The following is a 25,364-nucleotide window of genomic DNA, read 5'->3' as shown; positions in this document are numbered from 1 at the left end:
TTCTTTTATTAATGTTACAAATAATTGAGAAGGAAAACGCTATTATTGAAAGAGATATGATGAAGATGTATGTTAGATTTAAATGTTATTTATGAATAACTTTTAAGTAAAATTAATTACTTACTGTTTGTTATATTGCAAATTATAAAAAGATCTGAGAATTTTTAATTAGATTATAAAGTGCTAAGGCACCACAGGTAAATGCAAATGATAATAGTGATTGATATCATATTATCTCACTATAATTTTAGGGGCGTAAACTACAGACATTTCCTTTGCATGTAATTTTTTTTTGTTATGTAAACGTGTTTATAGTATTATTTGTTCTGAATGTATTTATACAAACATACTCTACAGCTTTTGATACTGTGAGACCTCCAGTTTGGTTTTTATTGTTTTACCAAATTTAACAGAAGAAAAACAAATGTTTTAATATCCTTATATTCTCATTTATAATTATATATTATTGTATAGTTTTTAAGGTTATCTTTAAAAAAAAAAAAAATAAATAAAAAATAAAAAGAAAATTAAAAAATAGAAAAAAAAAATAATTTACATTGTGTTCGTTTTTTTGTATTTATTAGTAAAGAAGTTATTTGAGAAAAATGAAAAACAATAGATTATATTTTGTTATGAGGAAAAAAGAAGGCAAAGATTTATGTATTATATAAAAACATAATAACAGCATTAAAAGATACTGTAATGTTACATAATTTTTTACGTAATTTAAAAATATTATTATAGTTATAAAAGGTAATTATCATTACCTTGTAATAATAAAGTTTAAAATATTAGTAATAAATGAAATGCGACATATAAAGATATTTGATTTACATCAAGGAACTAATGTTTCAAATAAATGTTCAGGATTCATATATTCTACTGATAGTGTATTAACATTTTTATGAGTGTGAAAATATTAAGGCAAATGTAATATTTATAAATTTTTGACAGCCAGTACATACATTTTAATGATATAAAATCACAGTACTGAATAAAGGTACTAATATCAGGATTCATGCTCAACTTTCAAATCCAGTTTATTTTCTTGTATATTAAAATTATTAACTTCTTGAATTTCTGATTACTATTGCGTCAAACTGCACGTCTCATAACAGAGTTCAAACTATTTATAAACTTCATAATTTATCTCACTTAGTCATCAAATTAGTTACTGAAATTAAATTTTTCTTTATATAGTATTTATATTACTTCTATATTTTTTATCATGTTTTACGACATCTGTATACAATTTGAAACATACAATATTAATGTAAGATGGCAGTTACATATATAGTGAAAAATGAGAATGGTATTGCCCTTATCAATGATTAAAAAAATTAATTGGAAATTCATTAAGCATGAAATTGTTATTTACAATTTTTTATTTTTAGAAAGGATAAATTTGACACAGTTTTTGTCAAAACAAATTTTTTTTTTTGATAATGATCTCGCAAAACCATAAATTTTATATGTTGCTGTAATGCTTTTTACTCTGTTCAATGCTTATTAGTGCACATTAATTTTTCTCTTTACAATGCTACGACGGAATTTGTTCAATTTCTATTTTGTTATAATTTATATCAGTCAACATGTTATGTTGTTCTCCGTTTTCAAGAGTTTACATCATTAGTTCACATTGATAAATTGTTTAAATTCAATTTCGACTGGCAAACGAACCATAAAATTTCATATAAAATCTGTTAATAAGGAAAAGATTGGTTTTCAAGTAACACCTGTTCATTAGTTGTTTAATCAATTAGCAAATGATGCTAACACATCTCTCATTTACTCTCAACAGTAGTCATTTACCCAGACTTACAGTAATGAGGCATAAAGAGATAGCTGCTGGGGGCAGGAAAGAGTCAGTATGACGATCACTATGACAGTCTTTTGAACACCATGAGGTCATGGGAACACTGATATACTGTAGTACGCTACGATACCATTTCATGCCATCCACTACCATTTGAAGAGTTGCTTTCTACTGGAACTAAAATTAAAGCACACAATTTGTATAAATTTATGAAATGAATTTGTATTTGAACTTCATAAACATCAAAAGGTTACTAATATTAATATTAAAACAATTTTATAATTTTTATGAAACATTACAGCTTTGATGAAACAGTATTTAATAAACTTACCAGTCTTGTCACTATCAACTTTCTCTGGAGAAGATGACCTAGGTCCCCATATTCTTACTGTGCAATCATCTGATACAGAAGCCATCATTTGATGATATACAGGATTCCATGACACACAATTTACTGTTCTACTATGTCCTGTTAAGATTGCTATAGGTAGTTCCCTTTTGATATGCCACACATAAACTTTAGTATCTATAGTAAAATTTATTTTTATTATATATAAATTTTAATAGTATTAATCAAAATAATATTACAAATAAAATATTTTTGTTAAATAATTTACCTTCACTACCAGATGCAATGAAATCTTGATTTACACCACCAAAACAACTATGTATTGTAAAATGTCCTTGAGTAACGCCTTGAAAACGTCTTACTAAACATCTATCTTGTAAATCCCAAAGATGTACACCCTGATTGGCCACATTGAGAAGTGCGAGTCGATCTGCTTTATTTACACTAAAGGACATCAGAGGATGATCTTCTTGTAATCTATAATATTAAATATTTTAATAAATATAATACTTTCATATTACATTATTTGTAATATAACAATTATAAATTTACATTGTGAAATCACATAAGTCATCAAAATTGTAGCCCCGAATTCGATGATGTGAATCAGCAGCAAGAACCGTTTTCCCATCATTTTTACACCATAAACATTTTACTCTAACTCCTTCCCACGATTCTGAGACATTACCTTCTATATCCTAAAATTCCATATTCAAATATTTAATGCACTATTTCTTTCAGTTTATTAATGAAATTCATTAAATTAAAAGTTAATTGATATGTTACAAATTGATAGAATTGTCCGCGAAGTCCTCCCGCTACAAATTTACGTGAATCAGGATACCAAGCACAAGCCGTAAGTGAATCATCGGTACTTTGAGTTACTGTTGCACGTAGTTCATAATCAGGTGGATCGATACTCCAAAGCCAAAGCTCGGGACAATCTTCCGGTCCACACGCGATTAAAAGACTGCTATCAGGACTCCAAGCAATTAACGCCACTCCATAGGTATGACCTTCCAATGTTTTTCTATGAGTTACTCTTAATGTTTCCTGTTTTTAATGAAAAATCATTACTTATACAATTGAAATTTATCATTTCATTAAATTTAATAATTTACTTACTGGATCAACATCCCAAATAATTACAGTCATATCCTTAGAACCTGTAGCTAGCTTACGACCATCAGGAGAAAATTTACAATACCATACTTCATCACAGTGATTATTGAGCACCTGTATAGTATGGCACGGGAACTGTTCTTTACTACAGCTGTGGTCCACGAGCAGCGACACATTTTCTAAACTTGTCTATTTTACAACAGATAACCAATTATAATTGTTAAACGATAAAACAATTATGTTAAGGCAATAAAATGATATGACATGATATGATATTGTGCAAAATTATAAAAGAAGTTTCCAAAATTTTAATGTTTATTTTTAAAAGTTTTTTGTAAACTATATTAAAATAAGCAAATAGTACCTGAGTATGTGTTACATGGTATGTACACTGTTGATTTTGCATTTCCACAGCTTGGCACAAAAGAGAATGAAGGCGTCGTGGTGGTAACATAATGGAGGGTGGCAGATATTTTTGTAGTTTGTCCATTAAAGCAGCTCTCGAAACTGCACCTTTGCCATCCCAGCCTGCACGTGTCTGTTAACAAGTGTCTATTTGCTAGTGATCAAATTTTCAGTAACAGGTTAGTTTCAGAATATTTCTATACGCATACAAAATTCAATCTTTGAAAGTTCATTAGTACATAAGTAACATTACATAATATGTTACACATATTTTATTATATATGTCTTTGAAATAGAATATTACTAATAAAATGCATATAATACCTGTAATTCATCACGTCCACTGCACATCATAAATGCAGACAACTGATGGACACGACCTGTATTATGTCCTAAAGGTGTGAGTTCGTTGCGTAAAACATGCAATGCTTCCAATACTAATCCTTCTTCCAAGTATTCTAAATATTTTTGTTCTAGCAATAAGAATTTCATCTCCTATAAATGAAAAGTATTCATGTCATATGTGCATATATGTTCAATCATATTTGAAAAACTCTAAATTTGAAGATATTTACTACTAGACTTTGATTTGCTCCATTTAAAAATGTTTTAAGTTCACTAAGATCATGCTCTGCCTTTGTCCAGTCTCCATCCATAACATGTTGTCTAAATTTTGCAGCGGCTGGATGATCTAGACGACAACCTGATTCTTGCATAAGAAGATCTGCTGTACGACTGAAAAAGATAATTGATTTTGTTAATTCAATATAGTGAAATGTTAATTATTTAACTTTATTAAGAGCATAAATTTACATAGTTTCAAATTACTACTGGCTAAAAATATACCTATATTCTTTTGAATATTGTTATAATCTGAATTGAACATAATAATTATAGCAGTAATAATAATGCTATTAATAATAATAATATTAATCTATTACAGATAAATACAATTTATGTATATATAATGTATATACTTTTTTCAATGCCTACATTATAAAACAAATATAACTTGCAAAGATTACTGCTGACTATATTTCAAGGTTCTATAATTAGCATTCTCCCACCACAGAGTATGCAGTCCAGATAGGTTGTGATACAATACTTCTGATAAATGTGTACATACAAAGAAAATTTAACAAACAAAGAAAACCTTAAAAATATATTACTGTAAAAGAGGAAGCCCTCTAAGGTTTGAATCACAACATTTGATATTCATTTAATATCATATAAATAACAATAAACTGCTTTACAAATGCTAATCGTAATATATTTCAAATATTATGACCCTTCAAAAACATCTTTTATCAGTGTTATTTATAGATATATAAAAATCAAATTAAAAGATGCATACTTAAGCCCAACTGTCTTCAAATGTTGTCCAATGAGTCTCACAATATCTTGATTGGTTTTGTCCATTATTTTCGGCGGTCCCAAATTCTGATTCGTTTCCCCATTAACACCATTGATGTCATTATCCGATTCTGGTATCATGTTGCCATTTGCATGAGGTCCACCAGAGTCAGCTGTAGAGCCATTCTGCTGTAGTCCAGAGGAAATGCCACCGTTTGAGGTCTGCTGTTGCATTATGCTGTCATGCACACGGAAATGTTACCCGTGATGGCAATAGTAGTCCGGAATATTAACAAGCATATGTACTAATTGGTACATTCTATCTTGACTTATGTATCTCTTCTTTTTTTTTTTATTGCAAAAACTTTAAAATGCTATGTTTGTTTATAAAAGATCTATGACTATTCGATGGAAGGATTTCAAGAAATAAGAAAACCGCTTGATAGACAGCACATATGAAAGGAATCCGACGTCGATACGTCTTGAGATTCTGCAAGGAAGAAGATACACGTGAGAGCGTCATAACGAAGGGGGTAAGCCCCTTCGTGTGTTGACTGCGCGCTCGCGATGATCTAGGACCCTGATTGCGTTACCGATAGTTTTCCATCTCAGGATCGGTGTGGTGCTCGTCCGCTGGTCGTAGGGTAGTTGGGAGGGAACTACGAGACCTTTTGCACGGTGGCGGAGCGAGTCCACCGTCGTCTGACTCGCTGCTCGAGGCCAGGCTTATGCGCGTACCGCCCCGTTTTTCACACGATTATTGTCCCTAAGATCGTTGGTGGGGCTGGGGCTGGAGCACGCACGCAGCCACGGTTGCGTTGCACGGAAAACTCGTAGCCTCCCCCCTTTTTTTCCGCTTGTCTTCCTGATTAATGCGTATGCCGTTTATCCCGTCGGACCTGCTGCCCGACGATCAGAAAACGAAGAAAAACAGAATTCTTGCACGCCTGCCAAAACGGATACGAACAATGACTGCTACACAGCTGATACTTGTTTAGATCGTCGTTTACGTCACACTATGATCTTTGCAGATAGTTCCGCTGACTATGGCGCCCGCTATGTCCGCTCAGAAACGTTGCCTTTCTAAGCGTATAAAATCGCGTTACTTATAGTTTCCATTGTAAGATGGTAGCACTTACCTGCTAGAATATTGTGTAGCGGGTAATTTGATTTATCCTTAAGAATTAAATAAAAATTTGAAACGTTAGTACAACTACTTATAAATATTAGAATATAAATAAGTTAATTATTTATTGTCTTGATTGCATACTGTGAATTTTTTATTTGTATATATATTACAAATATTCCTAATGTTCGTGATAAAAATCGTGAAGCAATTTATTATAGTAATATAGAAATGGTTCATTTCAAAATTAATATCTTTTATAAAAATAACTGTATTATTTATTACTATGGAGAAGTGTAATGTAATACATTATAAATTTATAATACTTTACAAAAAATATAGCTGTACATAAACAAATTTCAAAATTTATAATTTTTAATATAGACAATGGAAATAAAAAAATTAGCTCTTATATAATATTTGTATCAAATATTGTAATTCATTTTATGATAAGAAGAATTTTATTCTAATTTTGAAATATAAAAATTTGTAAAGCTAATTTGTTACAAATTAATTTTTGTAACCAACTACATACATTTATTTAGTTAAAATTTATAAAAATTAAAAAATTTATGGAAATCTTCAAAACTGAAATGACACGATTCATTGTACATTGTATTATCGATAAATTTCAATAATTCATGCGCTTTACGTGGAGTTTTGTGGGGTGCAAGTTGATTCCACTGTTAGGTTAGTTCGTCGACTATGGGAAGTCGGCGTGTGCTGCTAGTCAGTCAGTCGCCGGCCGCCGGTGCAGTATGTTGTGTTGGTGTTTTGTCGAACCTTGTAAGTTTCGTTTTGTAGAACTGTGCCCTAAATTTTTACAAGCTTGCACATATTACAATTACCAACAAAGTTGACATATTTTATACGAGTAAGAATGTCGTTCGTGATAACTTCAAAATGGTTTTCCCGCGGTTCAACTAACGTGTGATGGAGAAGGAGGAATTCGTTTCATACGCGTCAAATTCACGTGAGATCAAAGAATCTCGTGTAAGCGGCGGCAAACGTGCGATTTGTGTTGTGCTGTGCATTTTATAGTATTCTTACGCAAAAGTGTTTATTCGTTACGACCACCTGTTGCGCGCCCAAAGTAGGCTTCTTTGTGTTACGTTGGATTAACCGGATTACGTGCACCACCGGGATGTTCTTTTTCCTCAGATAAATTACTAGGAACGTAAAGAAGAGGTAATAATTTTTTTACATTTTATCCCACGCATCTAATAAAAATGAAACATTTCTTAGTTTTTGATTATGATAGAATTTTATATACAAATATTTGAATATGCGGTCATATTTTTTAATCGTTGTCTTAATTGGCAACATATTTAAATAACAGGACGCCATTTTTTAAATACGCGGGCGGTGAAAGTGGAATATTTTTGAAACATAATTTACATAGAACACATACGATGTTTTGGTACTCTGATTCATTATTTATCCTGTATTAATAATATCTAAGATATTAGTATCATTTGATATCATTAATGTGTAATAAAAAATTCTTACATTTATCTAACTGAAAACACTGAATATTCCCACGTGTTGGTATACGTAACAGCCTCAAGTATATTATATTCATTTGATATAATAAAAATTATACGATTATGATTATCGCATATATTTTTATTGATCGAATGATTATTTTTCATTAAAATCATATTTTGCGAACGTTATATGATATTTTATTACTCTTAACTTTTCCTTAAAGTAAAATTTTCTTTAATTTTCTTGTTTATCTTTCACAATCGGAAGGATAGGTTTTTCAAATCTTTACCCTTTAAAAAATTATTCGATTATGTTTATAGAAATTGAAATAATAGTTTTGGAGTAAACGGATTCTATTTTAAAAGTGGATATTTATGTTATATTTACATGTAAAAAATTATTTATAATAAGCACGCATTTCTAAATACGTGTAACTAGATTGTGTATGCACATTTCGGTGATCACCGTACGACGGCACGTCGCCGAGTGGAATGAGCGGCACAATTGTAGTGCGACGAAGAAGATTTGCGAGGGCCGACAATGCGATGAGACTGGAGAAGGGAAAGGTGCGCCGTATGTAGTGATGGCCACTCGATCGATTTTAAGTCAAATTTTCGTGCAAATTGCGATACAAAGATTTCAATCGTCTTGAACACTACCCAAATTTAAGAATATCAAAATTTGGAACCATATTTGAAATATTAAGGTACTTCTGTAAACGTATAATCTAGCCTGAAAATTATTTAAATCATGAAAAATAAGAAATCTTATGTTCTTAATACTTTCACAAAGCTTTAAAACGGATATAAACATATAACTGCTATGAAATTTATATTGATGACTTTGTAAAATTTCGTATGAAATAATGTAGTTTTTTAATTATTGCAATGTTCGTTAATTAGTATGATAAGATAAACTCGTCGAATTTTTGAGAATTTTTTATTTCGAATAATATTCGAAATGCGTGGAAATGTTTCGAGTCCATCACTAGTTGCGGGACGGGAAGAGGTTGCTTATGGGGAGGGCACATTCCAGTATGGATGCGCATGCGCACATTCTGACGCGCGGCACCCGCGCATTCGACCGCGTGTAGCCAGTGTTGTTGAGGTTAACTTCTTCTGGTTTATATCTGGAAAAAGTGATCTCAATGCGGAATGTGAACCGTATTTGAGCACACCTTCTGAAATTAGGTAAGCAGCGTTTATAGTTTTAATTAATTATTTTCATGAAATATAAAGGTTGTATATACATATTTTTGACAGTGAAATTAAGTATACAGTATCTTATATATAGTACATATAAAAGTAGATCGTTCTTTTTCTACTAAATTAATAATGAATCAGCGATTTATATATCATTTATAAATGCATACTGCCATCTCATTTCAGTATTCTCAAACCTTTTTTCGTATTTATAAATGATGCGTCATGTTTACAAAGCACATTTACAAAATCAATTTGATTTTAAAAGTATCATTTTCCTTATTCTTCAAATTAATCGTTGTCGTTTTCAGAACTACGACTTTATGTATTTTGTACATACTATTCTTGTATGTGGCGATAATGTGTCCATTGGTTGTGCTGGATCTCTATGTTTTACCGTGTACAGCTGTAATAGTACAGAAATGCCTGATTGTAGGCACAAAACGGTTCCCCAGCGTGGCGCTCGTCGACTTTGGTTTGCTGTGTTGAATGTTAATACGTAGGAAACGGTAGCTGCGACTATCGTCATGCATTATATAGAAAGTAGTTTAAGCATAATAAAACATTCGTCCTCAAGCCATTTTTCTAAAGGATTACCGGTACCGGTTTTAGAAATTTAATCAATATTAATACATATCTCGCTATATTCTAAACTCTTTGTTGTCGTAATTCATAAACTGTCATAAATACTGACTTCTTGTTGTTTTATATTGAATTGGATTTAACTTTCTATTTTATTCTTTCTATTTCAGTTGCAGTGTACCAAACATTCCTTTGTATATTGATGCCGATACAGAAATATTGAAACACGCAGTATTGGACTTGTACCAATATTTTCTTATATGATATTTTCAACCATTGGTTCGTTGAATTGTCATTAATGTTTCAACGAATTACATCCTGCATCGTATCATCGTTTATTTCGTGTACCAGCAAACACGCGAGGAAGAAGGGAAACGTATATTTCTTTCGTTTAACGTGAAACCGCAGGTCGTGGTATGCATGGCTGAGTGTTCACGATATCGCAAGTTATTACTACCCGTGTCGTGGCAGCCGCGTTAGTTTTGTATCTTTCACACCCCTCGTCCCTTGTTGCCTTGTGCCTTTTATATGTTTGTCCTGTGTAAATATCGCTTGTGCAAAATACTTTTCGAGGCTACGATGGAGGCCGTTGTGTGTTAGGGCAAATAATATCCAGGCATCTCTTTAGCCGACATTTGAGAGGTCATCTAAACACTTTTTCATCTCGTATACCAAAGCTGCTTAAACTATTCCAAGCATTCAAGGGTTTGAAATTTTAATCTAGTAAAACGTGTTTCATCCAATCCAGAAGGAATAAAAAACTCAATCCATTTAAATACTTCAAAGTTATTAAAAGTATTCGAAGAGGGTTGACATTTTTTTCTTTACATTTTAACCTGGAATTACAATTTTGTGTAGTAAAGGAATTTAAATTGTTTGTAAATATTTGAAAACTTGCATTCAAAATTGATATGGTAATTTATATGTGTAATATTGCATAATCAAATGGTCGAATATTGTTCATAAAATTATAATTATATTACAATTGACGAATAGCAAAAAGAAAAAAATTTATATAGAACATTCATGGAGTCAAAGGGGAGAAAATTTGGTCCACAAAAAATTCGCTACCTTTGTCACGTACGGTTTAAGCATACCACTGTGTGCGAGATTAACTATACGATACCAGAACCGTAATGAATAATATTGCGATGATGTCAGGATAGGTCTTCGTACGTGATTGCCTGCATCTTGTTTTGGATGGTCCTTTGGAGGCAGGTCGAAAGAACAAAGAAAATTGTCGATGAGATGTACATCTTTGTTTGTACACGTGTGCCCAGAGGTATAACAATCAACCTAAAAGTCAGAAAAATGAACAAAATTAGTCAGACAATAATTGATGGTAAACATTCAAAATGGATAAATCAACAATTGAATGGTGCTCAAAACGCAGTTAAAAAGTACTTGAATGTTGTCTTTTCAATCGTCCTGGTTCTTTCTGGAGCAATAACGATTCTGACTAAAGTGCTGGTTAAAGTAGAAGTCTCATCTTGATTTTACGAGTTACCTAGCTTGAAATCCATCATTTCTCTAAGATTCACTTAAAGTTCCAATCCGTCGATGTTCCTTGGAACTGGTATATACAGCAACTAACCAGGCCTGTGATTCCTCCGACATATTTTCACTTCTTCCGATTTCGTTCGGTTGGAAAGAAAGTAATGGTCGTGCTATTAAATACTACGCCCAATGATGAAGAGAAATTCTTATCCCGTAAAAAATTAGCGTGCATCCATCGAGATCGTAAATTTCTTCAAGACTATGAAAAGATCATAGATCGTCGTTAAAGAATGTTTCGAAGGAAAAATCGAACGCTTCTTTTTTTTATCGTCCTTTTAGATTTTTTACGGTTATTAGAATGGCATGGATAGATAGAAACACGCACCGAAAGTGGCCGAGAATTCTGAGCTATTTTTCTCGAGGAAATCACAAAGAATGTGGTCGAAGGCGGAACGCGCAGGTGCTCCTGGTTCCCTTCTCTCTTTCTCTTACGTCCAGGTCGATTCCATTCCATTCCTCCCATCTGCTCTCTTTCTCCCTCGTACAGCCTCCTTGCCAGCTGTAAAAATTGTCTACGAAGGTCTAAATATTCGGAGGATACCGTGGGGTGATTATAATTCTTGATCGAGGGGCGGCTAAGACAAAGCGCCATCTCCCGCTTCGCCCTTTATCTCTTCAGCACTGAAGATTAGTATCTATAGTCGGACGACAGATGGTGGTCGGTAGCTACACAGTCCAGATTCTATATAAAGTCTGGAACCAGCGGAGAACTTCTTCTTATTCCCCTTCTTCCTTTCTTCCTTCCTTCTTTCCTTCCTTTCCCTTTCTTCGTCGCTTCTCTATCTAGGTACCTCGCGCATGGTTTCTCTTTTTCTACTTTTTATTCTCTCTTATTTCACGCTTGTAATCGATCTGCGAACATACGGAGCAACTATCGAATTTGTTCGAGTAAACTTAGTAACAACCGGTAACGCTAGTTCGCGGGTCACGACGCGAAATGAAAGTCTAATTAAGCTCAAGTTCAAGTCGTAAATATCAAATTTTTATCGCACGTTCTGCGCAGGGTTACGCAACGTTATCATACGCCGGTGGTAAAGGCGTCATTGCCTCTGCGCGTGCGCAAGCACACGTTACACGGTTAAACGCGGTACACCACGAGTAATCCGAAAAAGAGGAAAAAAAAGGGGAGAAAAAGAGAAAGAAGTTTGGTCGAAAATTTATGAGACACCGCCGTGAGCTATTATTGCTCAATAAGACGCTTAAATATCTGATAACAGTACCGGTAATCAGTGTCGAAGGGATCGGAATCGGGGCGGTGTTTTCGAGTTTCGCCGCGCGAGACGCGGCAGTCGAGCAGAAGAGCATATCGGTATACCGTGCTAACGGCTTTTGCGAATTTTCGGCACGGGACAGCTGATGTATTCTGGCTTAACACATGCTTTCGTCCTCTCGTAACGGCGGTAGTTTGGGGGGGCTCGATGGAAACGTAATCACCGAGGAGAATATTGGCCCGGCCAATCGGCCTGGCCAACCTCCTTTTTCCCGTATAACCTCCACTCTCGAGAAATTCGCGATGGCAACGTATACGCGCGCGTATCGGGGTGTCCGCGATTATCATAATTATATCTCGATGCGATGAGTCATACTCACGGGTGTGCTCGTAACACACGAACGACGAGAAAGAGTGGAGAACGTGGATCGTTTCGCATCCGACGCCGCTGCTTGCACCGTTTCGAATCGCTCGCTCGAAAACCTGTACGATCGTTCGTTCCTACGTTCTTTCGTTCTTTAGCTGGCTGGCGGTATGGGAAACGCGATCACGTATATACGCCACGCTATACACAGGGTGTTGATACAGTAGAATTTCGATTATCTGCGGGGTGCTGGATTGAGGTTAGGTCTCTATATAGAAATGATGAAGATAAGTAAAAAAATATTTAATAAATGCCGTAGAATCTGTATATCTGTAGACTTGGAAAATTTGAAAAGGAAAACGTAGAAAATTATTATTGTTGCATAATGTTTTTTTTTCCAAACTATATTTTAAATCAATAAAATTGACTTTGATATTTCTGTTATTTTTAAAAACAGGGTAGATAATTAGAAGGCCTAGTGAGATACATATGTGTATACAGATCGTCAAAACATTGGTAAATAAAGGTCGATACATAATCAAAGTTTTAATACAATCGATTTCATTTTCTTATCAAAGGGTACACACGTATCCTTTGACATTATTACATATCCACACATGTATGTATAATGAGAGAAATTAGTACTCAAAAAATTAAAAGTGAATCTTATTTGACTCGAAATAAATTTTTCTAGGAGAAAGAAATCAAATGAACGAATAATAGCGTTTGCGCTAGATTCCACGTCGATAAGAGAAATTTCATGGAAGGAAATTCCGCAGAGATTTCATATTAGGAATTATTCTCGAAGAATCAAGGAAGATAAAAATTCAGCGTGTGAAAATAATTACGCTGTTTCCACTTGTGCTCCGACTTTTCTTAAATATAAGTGCGTTTTGAAAACCACGAAAGCAAGCTTGAAGAAGAAGGTAAACACACGCAATATTATCTGACAGTGGGTTATGAAAGGTTAATTTACAATCTGTGTTAGCATTTTTGCAAAAAAATTGTGACAACTGTAATTTTTCATTCTTGGTTATTTGACCTGTGATGACGTTCCTAAATTTTTATACGAATATTTAGATGTTCAATAAATAGGACTGATAAAGTGGCAAAACAAACATTACAATTTTTGTTTGCATCTTGTGCGACACTATAATTTCATAATGAATTACAATTCGGTTATTGAGTTCAGTACCGAATTCTTTTACTAATGTCTCAATAAATAGACGTTAGAACCATCTATCGGTAAAACGGTAAAACAAATATCATATAATTTTTATTTGTAGGTTGGCTGCCCCTATGGTTTCGTAACGATCAACAATTCGATCGTTGGAGTTCACGATGAAATGTAAAACAGCATTACACGTAGTACGTTCTATGTACGGAGTAGGATTTACAGATGGCCGTGTTCGACCTGCATAATCCTCGTGCACGATCCATAATGCATCGATGAGCACCGCCTGCCTGATCACAATTTATAATTTATTGCCAAGTTACGAAGCATCTCCTGCAGCTTTTTCTCTCTTGCCTTCCCGGGCACGTTGATTGTTGTTGGAACTCTGGTAGTTAGCAGCTTCTCTCTCGCAGAGCATGCTGTGGAATTCCGTTGATTTAAATGGCGCTCAAGGTAAGCGCTTCGATTGAATTTACGTCCGCGGCTTTTCTCCACGTCTTGTTATTTACGTGCGAATATTACGGACGCGGAATTCCTTCGCGCGTCTCGTTTCGACTGGAAACCAAGACAAGCATAATTCTTTGTCGTTTAGGGACAGATACGAGATTAGGTGTAGCTTTATGTCTCTAGGAATAATTTATAATGTATACCGTACATTCGAATTGTTTAATTGGTTAAAGGTCTTCTAAAATTTATTAAATTGAAGATTGAAAATGGTTTTATATATGGAGACATTCAAATTTATAATTCAGCTACTATGTACATATTTCTTCGCATTTTAACTATAGTGATTATGAATTAAGTTTCAAACAGCAATCTTAAATATCTCAAATACTACACTTACTGACAAATGTTTAGAAGCAAAGTAATAATTTATGGACTTTTGTATGTCCTTTATAAAATGTTATTTCTTCATTATTAATTTTTAATTTTAATTTTAATATACCTAGAAGATAAAGAATATAAAGATATTCATAAATGAACACATTGTTTCTCAACTTTGGTTAGTAAGACTATATTTTAATTCGTTAAGAAAACTATAAAGATTCAAACTTGGAATTTCCTATATATGAAATATATATAATTTAAAGTCTGTAAGTCTTTAACGTAAGATCTAGACCTAGATTAGATGAATTTCCTTGTAATATAGTATGCTAATACTTTTTCTTAGCTACTATAACTGAGTTCCAATTTTAAAGTCTTTGAATATTAAAATCTACTATGTATTGTCGAGTACTTGTGCGTCAAATTAAGTCTAGAAGCATTCGGTTCGAGTCAAGTCGAGGATTTCAAGTACCCAAACCGTGCTTCCATTTGGCCGGAAATCTTGGGGTACTCGAGCCTTGGCTTGGGTCAGGTTAGGATTCTGGAAACTTTTTGCCGTAGAATTCCTTGAGTAGCCCTTGTGTCTAGCATACCTCGACTCCGCTTCCAAGCGTGCACGAATAAATTATAATTTATACTTCCATTCTACGATATCTTTTTCTTTTTTCATTTTTCTTTTTCTTACCATCGAATAATTTACGCAATCCAAAGCGCATCGAATAATAATTCGGTATCCCGCATACGCGATCCGATCGTATAAAATCCATCCAGAGTTACACGCTTCGGGTGCCGAGGTGATCTTACACAGCGAGAAACCTTCGGTATCCCAATATAATATTTTTCGGTACCCGCATGGCGTCCGCCATCGCGTTCGCTGGTTCGTCGCGCGTATTTCCATTTCGCATAAATATCGAACAGCGCGGAATAAAAAATAGCGCTTTCGTGCGCCGATGTGAATACGCTTCGCGGAAAGTTCGCGCGAAATAATTGGACGTGCACGCGCGTACCGGTGAAATAACTTACAAGTACTCGTTCGTTTCCCCTACCCCTCCCCGTCATCTGTTCCTTTGATAAGGCGATTTCTCAGGAGCCCATCGCGAAGGCATCTCTCAATTTATGTGGTACCATCATTGATATTCCGTCGAGGAGCACGACTCCTCTCGGCTGAAGTTAGGGGAGAACGTGCCATAGAAAGGAATTTATGCGAAGGGCTTGCGGTGTTCCGACCTTCACGGTCACGTTGCAGCCGGACCTCAAACCGCACGAAGGTTATTCCGAACAATTCCACGTCTTGTCTCCGACTCGCAAGGACCGGGTCACATATAGAATAGAACGACACTATTGTGGACTGCAGCTGGCGTATGCGCGCGTGTGCAGTGATTTTTATCTCGGGCGACCGATACAAAAATTCCAGAGGCTATTTAAAATTGTTATTTTATTCTTCTGTTTTTCATTTTTTTGTTTGGAATTTGATTTTATTTGAATACTGGAGTAAGTACTTGAACGAATTTGTAGATGAAGGAAGATATTCGATTACATAGTAATTATTGTTTATAGAGGTCTTGCGTTCTTGGTTTCTTGTAATGCGTTATTTGTTTATGACGAATGTTGTTAATTTGAAAATTAATTTAATTCTGAATCATTTAATCGTGGTTGAATAAATCCTGTTGCGAAATATTTCCGCATTGAGGTTTCAAGGTTTCAATTTTAGCGATTATATGCAATTTTGAAGATGCTCAAGAGAGAAAACAAAGTTGGAAATTATCTTGTTAGATTAGCTCGAATTTTACAGAGTTTTATCAGATATCTCGACTTCGTTTGCTCTTGCACACATCACAGATCGCGTGAACAAATTTTTTCGCTACATTTCTCACGACCATTACTTTAAATAAAAATAGGTTATTTTTAATTCCGAAATATAAGTATTTTTGATGCAAATATCTTACAGATTCATTCCCATTACAATCTCTCGTCAATTTATAACCTATAACTGCTTTCAGAAACTCCGTATTAGTTCCACGCGAGGTTAGTCCTATAATTAATTTCCCCTAGTCCTTTGAACTAGCTATGTCAGTTTTATTCTCGGATATCATGTCAAGTCATACTTAAAATTTTGAAACGCATTAACAATACAGTTACTAACAAAAATTTCGTTACATTGTCTTCTTCTTAAAAGCGAAAGAAGATTCAAACCCAATTTTGCTCTATCAAGCCCTTCCAATATTTAACATTCATACGATAGCATTTTAAATTAAAAAAGTTTCCATATTCTTAAACGATCTCGTCTTTGGCATTTGATCGAGTACTTTTTGCCAGTGGTAGTGTAGTACTAACGAGAATAGAAAGGTTCGGATGGTTCGCTTGAAAATGGAACGACCATTACTTTAAATAAAAATAGGTTATTTTTAATTCCGAAATATAAGTATTTTTGAGGCAAATATCTTACAGATTCATTCCCATTACAATCTCTCGTCAATTTATAACCTATAACTGCTTTCAGAAACTCCGTATTAGTTCCACGCGAGGTTAGTCCCATAATTAATTTCCCCTAGCCCTTTGAACTAGCTATGTCAATTTTATTCTCGGATATCATGTCAAGTCATACTTAAAATTTTGAAACGCATTAACAATACAGTTACTAACAAAAATTTCGTTACATTGTCTTCGCCTTAAAAACGAAAGAAGGTTCAAACCCAATTTTGCTCTATCAAGCCCTTCCAATATTTAACATTCATACGATAGCATTTTAAATTAAAAAAGTTTCCATATTCTTAAACGATCTCGTCTTTGGCATTTGATCGAGTACTTTTTGCCAGTGGTAGTGTAGTACTAACGAGAATAGAAAGGTTCGGATGGTTCGCTTGAAAATCGACGTCTCCGCTCCCCCCGTCCCTTTTCTTGCCTCCCTTCGCAGTCGATTACAATTTCAGATCGATTCGTACATCAATGAGCGAACATAAATCGCTTTTACCGTAAACAGTGAACAATGGACATCGCGATAAAAATATCTCAGAGGAGCTCGGAGGCAGAGAGCGGTCCGCCGTGCGCGCACGCGTACGCGCGCACACAACCAACAGAGGCATCTCCTCTCTCAGAGGTACGCGCTTTCTCGGTAGAAATGGCAAGGAACGCGAGAACTACTCGTTATGCATCCGAGTAGCGTGGATAGGGGAGGGCCGTACGATCGGGCCTCGGAATCGTCGTGGATTCTGTTTCTTCGTTCTGCTCTCGACGAAGGAAAGAAACCCGCTGGCAAGCCCGATCGTGGCTCGAACGGGTGTGAATGCCCGTACGTGCCAGAAACGAATAATGAAGCCGCGGTACGATCCACGATAAAACCTGATGCCGTTGGAACGCCACTCACGTACGAATCCTTTACCTTGTACCCGATTTGCGAGCGAGCTGGTCAACATTGCCGTGCCTACGAGCCACGTTGCCCCGAGACTCGGATCGCTGATCCCCTTGTACCGTGTCTCTTCGTAGACTAGCCACGGCCAACTTTCACGTGTATATACCATGTGCCGATCCTGGCAGCGGTTTCTATTGAAAAACCTCTCGATGACGACTTAATTCTCTTGTTCAATCTTTTGTTTCACCTGTCGATTTCATTCTATATTTTCTGTCAGCTTCTTCACTTCTTCTGAAACCTTAATATAGCTTCGCCTGTATCTGTTGTTGAGGTTAGCTCCATTTTTGTATGTTACCTTAGATATCTGAAAGATGGTGAGGTTATGTTTAGTAAGGTATTGAAAGAACAGAGAGTAGCATTACGTGTAAATGAACCTTGAAATTACAAGAAGTGATGAATATGAGTAATTAGATGGTATGCATATCGTATCATATAATAATCCTGGAAGATACGAAGGGATAGCTAATGAAGAATTTGGAATTTAAGAACCGAAGAAGTACCGAGAATGTAATTTATCTTACACGATATCTGTACAAGTATGTATGATGTTTGCAATGGCAAGAAAGGTGTGACGATCTAACATTTTTTACGATTATCGACTTTTATCGAGTCCTGTATCTGAGCACACGATTAGTGGGTTTAACTGCAGTGTAATATTAATAAATTCTTTAAACAAGAGTTTTCCACTTTTAAGAAAAGCGTGAGAACAGCAATGGTCTCTAAGTAAAAACACTGGAGTTGATTATAGTTCTTTTCTCTCATAAGCAAGATTCTCGTTATATTGGATTAATGTAATGTAATTAGTTGAATCGTAGATAAAATCAGATAGAAAGATAATTGAGAATTGATATTTTCAAACGGTATTCTCTTTGTATTGATATTGGTTCTAGGAGTCCTAGAATTCCAGATATACCGAACAGAGTTACATGCTTTATGCTTGTGCACTGACTGTAATATTGAGAACACCGAGATTTCCAGAACGAGGTAATACGCGCTAATCCAATTACGTTCTCATTTATATGACCTTTCCTACACTTGTTTGCCAGGTACAGTTCATAAGGCGTTAAAATAACTTTAAAATTAACCAGTGTCCAAGTTTGTCTGACGAACTCGAGGTATATACGATCATGCGCGTTAAGCCGCGTATCCACGGGTCGCCAAAGTGGTTCACGAACGTTTACGAGTCACTCGAGTGATCGGTGCAGACGCGTAACGTGCTCGATGTATCGCTCACGAGTGATCTCTAACAATTGTGAGTGGCTTCAAGTGGTTCCGATACTTGTCGGTACTGTTTACAACGAGACGAAATTCGTTGTTTATTCACAGTCATTAAAAACGAACGACGTATCCTTTCTATAAACTAACTCTATTTACAAAACGAGCAACGAATATTTAGGTTAGGTTGGAGTTAGGTTTTTAAGCAAAAGGTCTTTTGCGAGCACGTCGTACGTATACAATTGAAAAATTTACGAAGACAATATTGTACAAATAATATGACACACGTGGTAAGAACAAAATCACAAGATTATATCATTACAGTTATAAAATAATCCAATGATATATTTACGATAAACATTCATTGCAGATATGAGTCATAGTGGCGCTAGTGAGTTAAGCGGAAAACCATGTGAAGACTGCCGAAACACTTACCTAAGAAAGGGTTAATAACTACATAACCTCTTTAAATGCACATGTATGTAACGTGTAGTCTGCGCCAGTGCATACGCGGTTTAATGTTCAGCCTTGCTCGAATAAGTAGTTCAGTCGAGGCTTCAGTTTCTTCGTTTAACAGAGAGGGAATGGCAGATGACGTAGCGCAATCATTCATAAGTGAAATGGGAAATATATCCGTGTTATGAAATACGCCTGACCCCTATCACGCTAAAAAGAAAAATGACGCTTAACATCCACCGACCATGGATTTAATTCTACTTCGAGATAAAGCGGAAAGAGCACGATGCTCGTTACATACCTACCGAACGGTTTTAACAACCTCTTACCACCCGCCGCCATGTTTTAATTTCAAGATTATTAGGCAAAGGTGACCCTTGTACTTCTTTATTACCTCCGCGCGTTGTCAGGGCAAGGCGAACGAACGTGTGGAATAAATTTCCACGGCGCCCCGTTACGTTTACGCGTTGCTTTCTCCGTGGCTTTCTTAAAAATATCTTCGTCCCCCTACACGGAATTCGACCATCCAGCAATACCGGATCGGCCGCCTCGTGGCCGATACGGGCCTGTCTTCGAATTCAGCCAACGTAGACCGGCCACGTCCGCGACGTCCACCCACGTAGTGGGCCGAAGAAGAGAAAAGAAGGAGAGGAAGGAAGAGGGGGTCGTGCCTCCTCTGCTTCTGAAAATTCATTGCTTCTTGTGTCGTTTTCCACGGCGGGGTTATTAACGGCGCACTCGAGCGCCCTACGGAGTCGCGAGTTATACGACGGAATTTATACGTACTTAAACGCGCTATTATCGTCCTTTGCACGAGATCGCGTGGGCGCGCGTGACAGTAACTGCTGGACTTGCGGGAAGACGTAACACACTGTGCATTCGAAAGTCCATACCAGCCTGGACTATCCTGCTCCACTCTTTTTTTTTTATTTTCGTGCTTTATTTTTTTCTTTCTTTTTCTGTTTTTTCCTTTGCCCTTGCCCGCGAAAAGCTCATATGTGTCGATAAAGCTAACGATTCGTGGAGAACTCGGAGTGCTTGCGCAGTTAATGGCGAGGTTAATATGCATCTTGAGTATTTTGTTCCTGCAACGTCGAGAATGTAAATTTTGATAATGTCGAGGAACTCTTGGAGCATTCATTCACCGTTTATCATCGGTTTCTTTGGTCTTTCTGCTGTTCTATTCTGTTACTATCTCATTACGTTGTTACGTTGTTTTTACATAAAATTAGATTAATAGCTGCGTATGGTCTGTAACTTGCTGTTAGTATAATTGTAGATTCTTGATCTTCTTATTCTTATTTTGATATAGCAACGAAAGTATAGTATTATTTTAATTATTGGGTAGTACTGCTTTTCAAGTAAGTTTAGAAGAATACTTTTTGGAAGTGGGGAGTTGTTTATAATTAAGATGAACTACTGCTTAAAAATCGATATTAATTCAGTGTTGATGTACTGGTTTAAAGCTCATGTCGGCGTTTTAAAACGAGATGGATCTTTTCGATTTTCGAGGATTTTATGGTCGATAAACGATTGAACATGAGAGTTTTTAAATCGTATCGGACACGAACGAATATAAAAACGTAGTTAGAAATTAAAAGGTTTCGAATGATGCCGGTTGTAAGATACATGAAATATTCATGCGTGATATTCGTAGCATCCTTTGGAACGTATCGTGAGTATCGAGAAACTTGGGTAGCCGGTGAAAGTACAGAGGCACCAGCGTGCCGTTCTATACGCGTACGCGAACATTTTAAAATAATAATGCGACATGTGGTGTCAATGTACCGCGGAAACACTTTTCTCATTTGCGCTCCACGTAGGAAATCAACGTAAACCGCGGAAACACCTTTCCTCGTTCATGTATATCAGCTCGTTTCTCATTACGACACAATCGAGTCATAAATACAGACATAAATACGACGAAACAATTTCTAATAAATAATCGCGAGTCAAGATTGAAATTTACGTTCGAATAACTCGTTGCTTATTTTTTCTTCTTTTTTTTTTTCTTTTCCTTTTTCAATCGTTAGATAATTTATGTATATACTCGTAAATTCTACGTGACGGAAATTCGACGTTTAATTGGATTCTGTAACGAAACTTCGAAGATGCAGGAAACGTCGGGTCTTTCGCAGTATTAATCCGAACCTGGATACAGGGTGCAGTATGCACTCGGAATGCAGCTCTCAAAGTGGGCTGCTCTTGGCTATCGGCGTGCATCGTGGAACTTGGCTACCTGGTGAAAGTACCTCCACCTTCGCAGCGTTCTGCGTGCGTGTACATCGATGCGTATACAAGAATTGCTCGCACACGTTCATCCCGGCTCGTATGTATACGTGTGCGGGCATGAGGTGAGATACTGCCAGATAGCGTGGCACGTAGTGTCAATGTACTCCATTGTGTCATCCGTCACGGGCTGTGAGATAACGTGGTTCCGTAGCGATGGCTATGACCTGACCTATCGTCCCAACGAAAGAAACAATCATCGTACGTCTGAAAAGAAAAATGATTGTCATGGTATATCGTTGTACGGTGTTCGTTCTTGAAATCGTGTTTATAGCTCCTAATTGAAATTCCGATTGATCGCCTGATAAGATGGAAGTAGGTAAAGAGGGGACACAGAAACTGATGATTGAACCTTTTACGCACGTAGTTCCTGGAACGCTAAAAATAGAATATTCAAATTTTAATATAACCTCAACGGATTATGCTACATCATTCTATTAGTAACTATACGTAACGATAATAATATATAACTATAAAGATTACCGAGGTTTACAAATTGATCACCGTCAAACATGTGTTCTATTTTTCATAAAGATGGCCATAAGCGATGGTAGTCGTTTTGAAACTTCATGTCGGTAAAGATGCGACACTTGGATTATCATTCAAGCTCCACCTGAAGCGAAGTTCCATTTTCAACGTATCAATTAAATTTCTACAAACCTGCAACTGCGCGTTCTACTCCGCGTTATGCACAAAGTGTCCAAGCGTCGATAAATATTACATTCCCGTTCGAATTCGAGTTCGAGTTTCACGTTACACCGACATCGGAATCGCGACGCGCGGCACCGTGGTGGAAACTGTTACGTCGAGATTCCGAGAGTCCACGTGGATCTAGCGAACGAACATTCTCCGTTTCAACGTCTTTTACCCAGCTGACCGATTAATGCGCACATTTACACCGATGCAGGCGTCTATGGTCTAATTAACACCGTGCTGCACCGTGCTTCAAGGTGTGATTATCTTGCCCCGTCCACTGGCACGATAGGTTATATCTATCTGTCAATTTATCGGTGTCTACTTAACGCGCCTGCGCGTGCACGTCCCTGTGTGCACGTGTACCCCAGTACAACGCCCACGCATACAACCTTTCCCCGGTAATGTACGCGCATGCGCGCCACTTATACGCCCGGCGAGGCATAATCGAGCATAACTCCCTTATACTTTACACGACAGGCGTACCACAGCTTTGGTCATTACGTGGACTTATGCAACGGGCTTGTGTGTGCGTGCGCTTTACCGACGTGACGATCTTTAGTTATCTTTACGCATTCCAGCTTCCTAGGCGTGGACCAAGCTTCGTGCCGCGTCCCCTACGCCTTTTGTTCCATCATTTATCGTGGTAACGCCGGCGTGCACCTTATTGGCACTATTACTTTATAATTAGCGTTCCTTAACGTTATACGTTAAAGGAATACATCTACCTTTTTGTTTATACAGGTTCGGGTTGGACGCCGTTGATTAACTTGTTCGTGGGATGTAATGGACGTTTACCGTGCGCTACCACTTATGGAATCCTTCAGTTTGTTTACAGAACCATTTTACGAAGTTTCTGTTACTCGACGTTCGATGCCCCCTCCATTTTTGTTTTTGATTAACGTTGGTAAACGTTGAGACTAATAATAGCATGCATCTATAGCGTGTATATGGTTAATAATACTGTCGGTTTAACCTTCACTGAGGTTCAGGTACAAATTAAAGGTGAAAATTAAGCGTACAAATATATATATATTTAATTACACAGTCTCTGTACATTTTGTCGGAAACGATACATCGAGTTTAGCTTATAGAAGGGCGAGTTTTCAGAAATTATGTATACGTTTCAGAAAATTATGCTTAGGTCGACGTTGAGTAATTTTATCATCGCAACGTTAGGATAAAATATCCTATGACCGTATAGTCATCTACCATCGAAGTACCTATCGCTCTCATTGTGGACTGCTCGTTTACAAAACATACAGTACGTATTATTGCTACATTCGATAGGTAACATCAAATATACTATACAAACTGCATATAAAACTTTCAAAGAAATTTCAAACCCACTTTCATCTAACCTAGATCCATCGACACTCGGACAGCGAAGCTCATAGGACGTCGTAATGCTGACAGACTGTTTCGTAACGCACAATAATAGTGACCCATAGACACAAACTGCCGGTGGCGCGTTTTGGTCATAATTGAAAGGTATAGAAAGGGGGGAATAGTCACGTGTAGAGAAAAGAGGGATGCTGGCGGTCGGAGGGGAATACGTTTGACCGAGAGCACATAATACCCGACTGGTTCGCCCAGGGCAAGGCGACACGACCCCGGGGCTCGAGGAATTCGGCCCTTGGATCGGATTGACCTGCGTGCCTGTGGCTTCTTCCCGGCGTCGCGCTGTCGTCTGGCTCATTTTTTCTGTTCGTGCTTTCGCATCTCTGTTATTAAACTCGAATGGCACGAACGTCGTTATACGTTAACCGTATGGCTGCCGTATCCGGGAACTATCAAACTAACGACGCCTCGCCTGCGGCCGGGCGGCCCAAAAATAGTCGGGGTCCCGCCGTATAATTACGATCTCGGACTCCAGGATGTGGCCCGGGCGATTTAATTCGACTCTCTTCTTCTGTTCTCGACGCCCGCGGGACGCCAATCGACATACATCCGTGCAACGCACGAAATCCTCGTGGATTCGTTTAGATCGTAATTTGAACTTCGTAAAGTCGATCGTTACGCCTGGGTCTTCTCTGAAACCTGGTATACGTGTATATGAAAAAGTCTCTTAATGGGACGCGGGCAGATTCCACGTGGTTTTTTGTGATCGTTTAGAATCTAGACTGACGTCACGTTTAATTGTACCTTCGGCTGACCGTCTCGCGTGTACTTCGGCTGGAATGTGTCGGTGGAATTGTTTTCCAGGAAAGCGATATTCGTTTAACGCGTCCCGTGCCAGATGGACAATTGGTTGCTCATGATAATCGGTGGAGGTGAAAATTTTAGAAGTATATATTTGTCGATAATGTATTAACGTATCTATTATTGGTCACACATTTGTCATTTATGTTACACGTGATAAATAATTCTCGTACAAACTCTATCTTCTATTGCAAAGCTTTGTATATGCGTTTCGCATAAATTGCAGCGAAACTTCTTTTCTTTCCAAAATGTCACGATACCCAATGCGCGACCCGCATCCAAGTCGATATCACTGGAGTGTCGTAAAAGTATTCGGGTCCCAAATGTACTCAGGAGAACGTGTTAACTCGCACGAGAATCGTGCCTTCGGTCATTGTCTCGTCGAGATTCTTCTGCAATGAAATACGGTTATCGTTCTGTCATGGTGCCCACGAAGACGGTTCCAACGTTTAACCGTACGAAGCGTAAATTTCGAACAAGTCGTATGAGCCAGGCTTTAAATATCGTCCCGTCTACGTGCCAGTAGA

General features: G+C 36.9%; 1 protein-coding gene and 1 long non-coding RNA gene across 2 annotated transcripts; both read right to left on the bottom strand.

Annotated features, from left to right (window-relative positions):
* Positions 1-1,812: 1,812 nt before the first annotated feature.
* Positions 1,813-6,089, bottom strand: LOC108551885 (WD repeat-containing protein 26). The gene is made up of 11 exons (XM_017906228.1): positions 5,639-6,089; positions 5,047-5,283; positions 4,268-4,427; positions 4,017-4,187; positions 3,652-3,825; positions 3,291-3,476; positions 2,952-3,218; positions 2,718-2,863; positions 2,434-2,642; positions 2,148-2,342; positions 1,813-1,993 (listed from the first exon to the last, which is right to left on the bottom strand). The coding sequence occupies exons 1-11, from the start codon at positions 5,650-5,652 to the stop codon at positions 1,938-1,940; spliced, it is 1,815 nt and encodes a 604-aa protein (XP_017761717.1). The 5' UTR covers positions 5,653-6,089; the 3' UTR covers positions 1,813-1,937.
* Positions 6,090-17,692: 11,603 nt separating this feature from the next.
* Positions 17,693-21,363, bottom strand: LOC108551911 (uncharacterized). Its single transcript, XR_001890517.1, has 3 exons — positions 19,955-21,363; positions 19,633-19,863; positions 17,693-18,286 (listed from the first exon to the last, which is right to left on the bottom strand). It is a non-coding gene; the product is annotated as an uncharacterized LOC108551911 (long non-coding RNA).
* Between the last annotated feature and the right edge of the window lie 4,001 nt (positions 21,364-25,364).

The sequence above is a fragment of the Eufriesea mexicana genome, unplaced genomic scaffold (assembly GCF_001483705.2).
Source record: "Eufriesea mexicana isolate 0111107269 unplaced genomic scaffold, ASM148370v2 scaffold5190, whole genome shotgun sequence".
Lineage (NCBI taxonomy): Eukaryota > Metazoa > Arthropoda > Insecta > Hymenoptera > Apidae > Eufriesea > Eufriesea mexicana.
The sequence above is the reverse complement of the archived record's forward strand: the minus strand, read 5'-3'. Positions and strand labels throughout refer to the sequence as shown.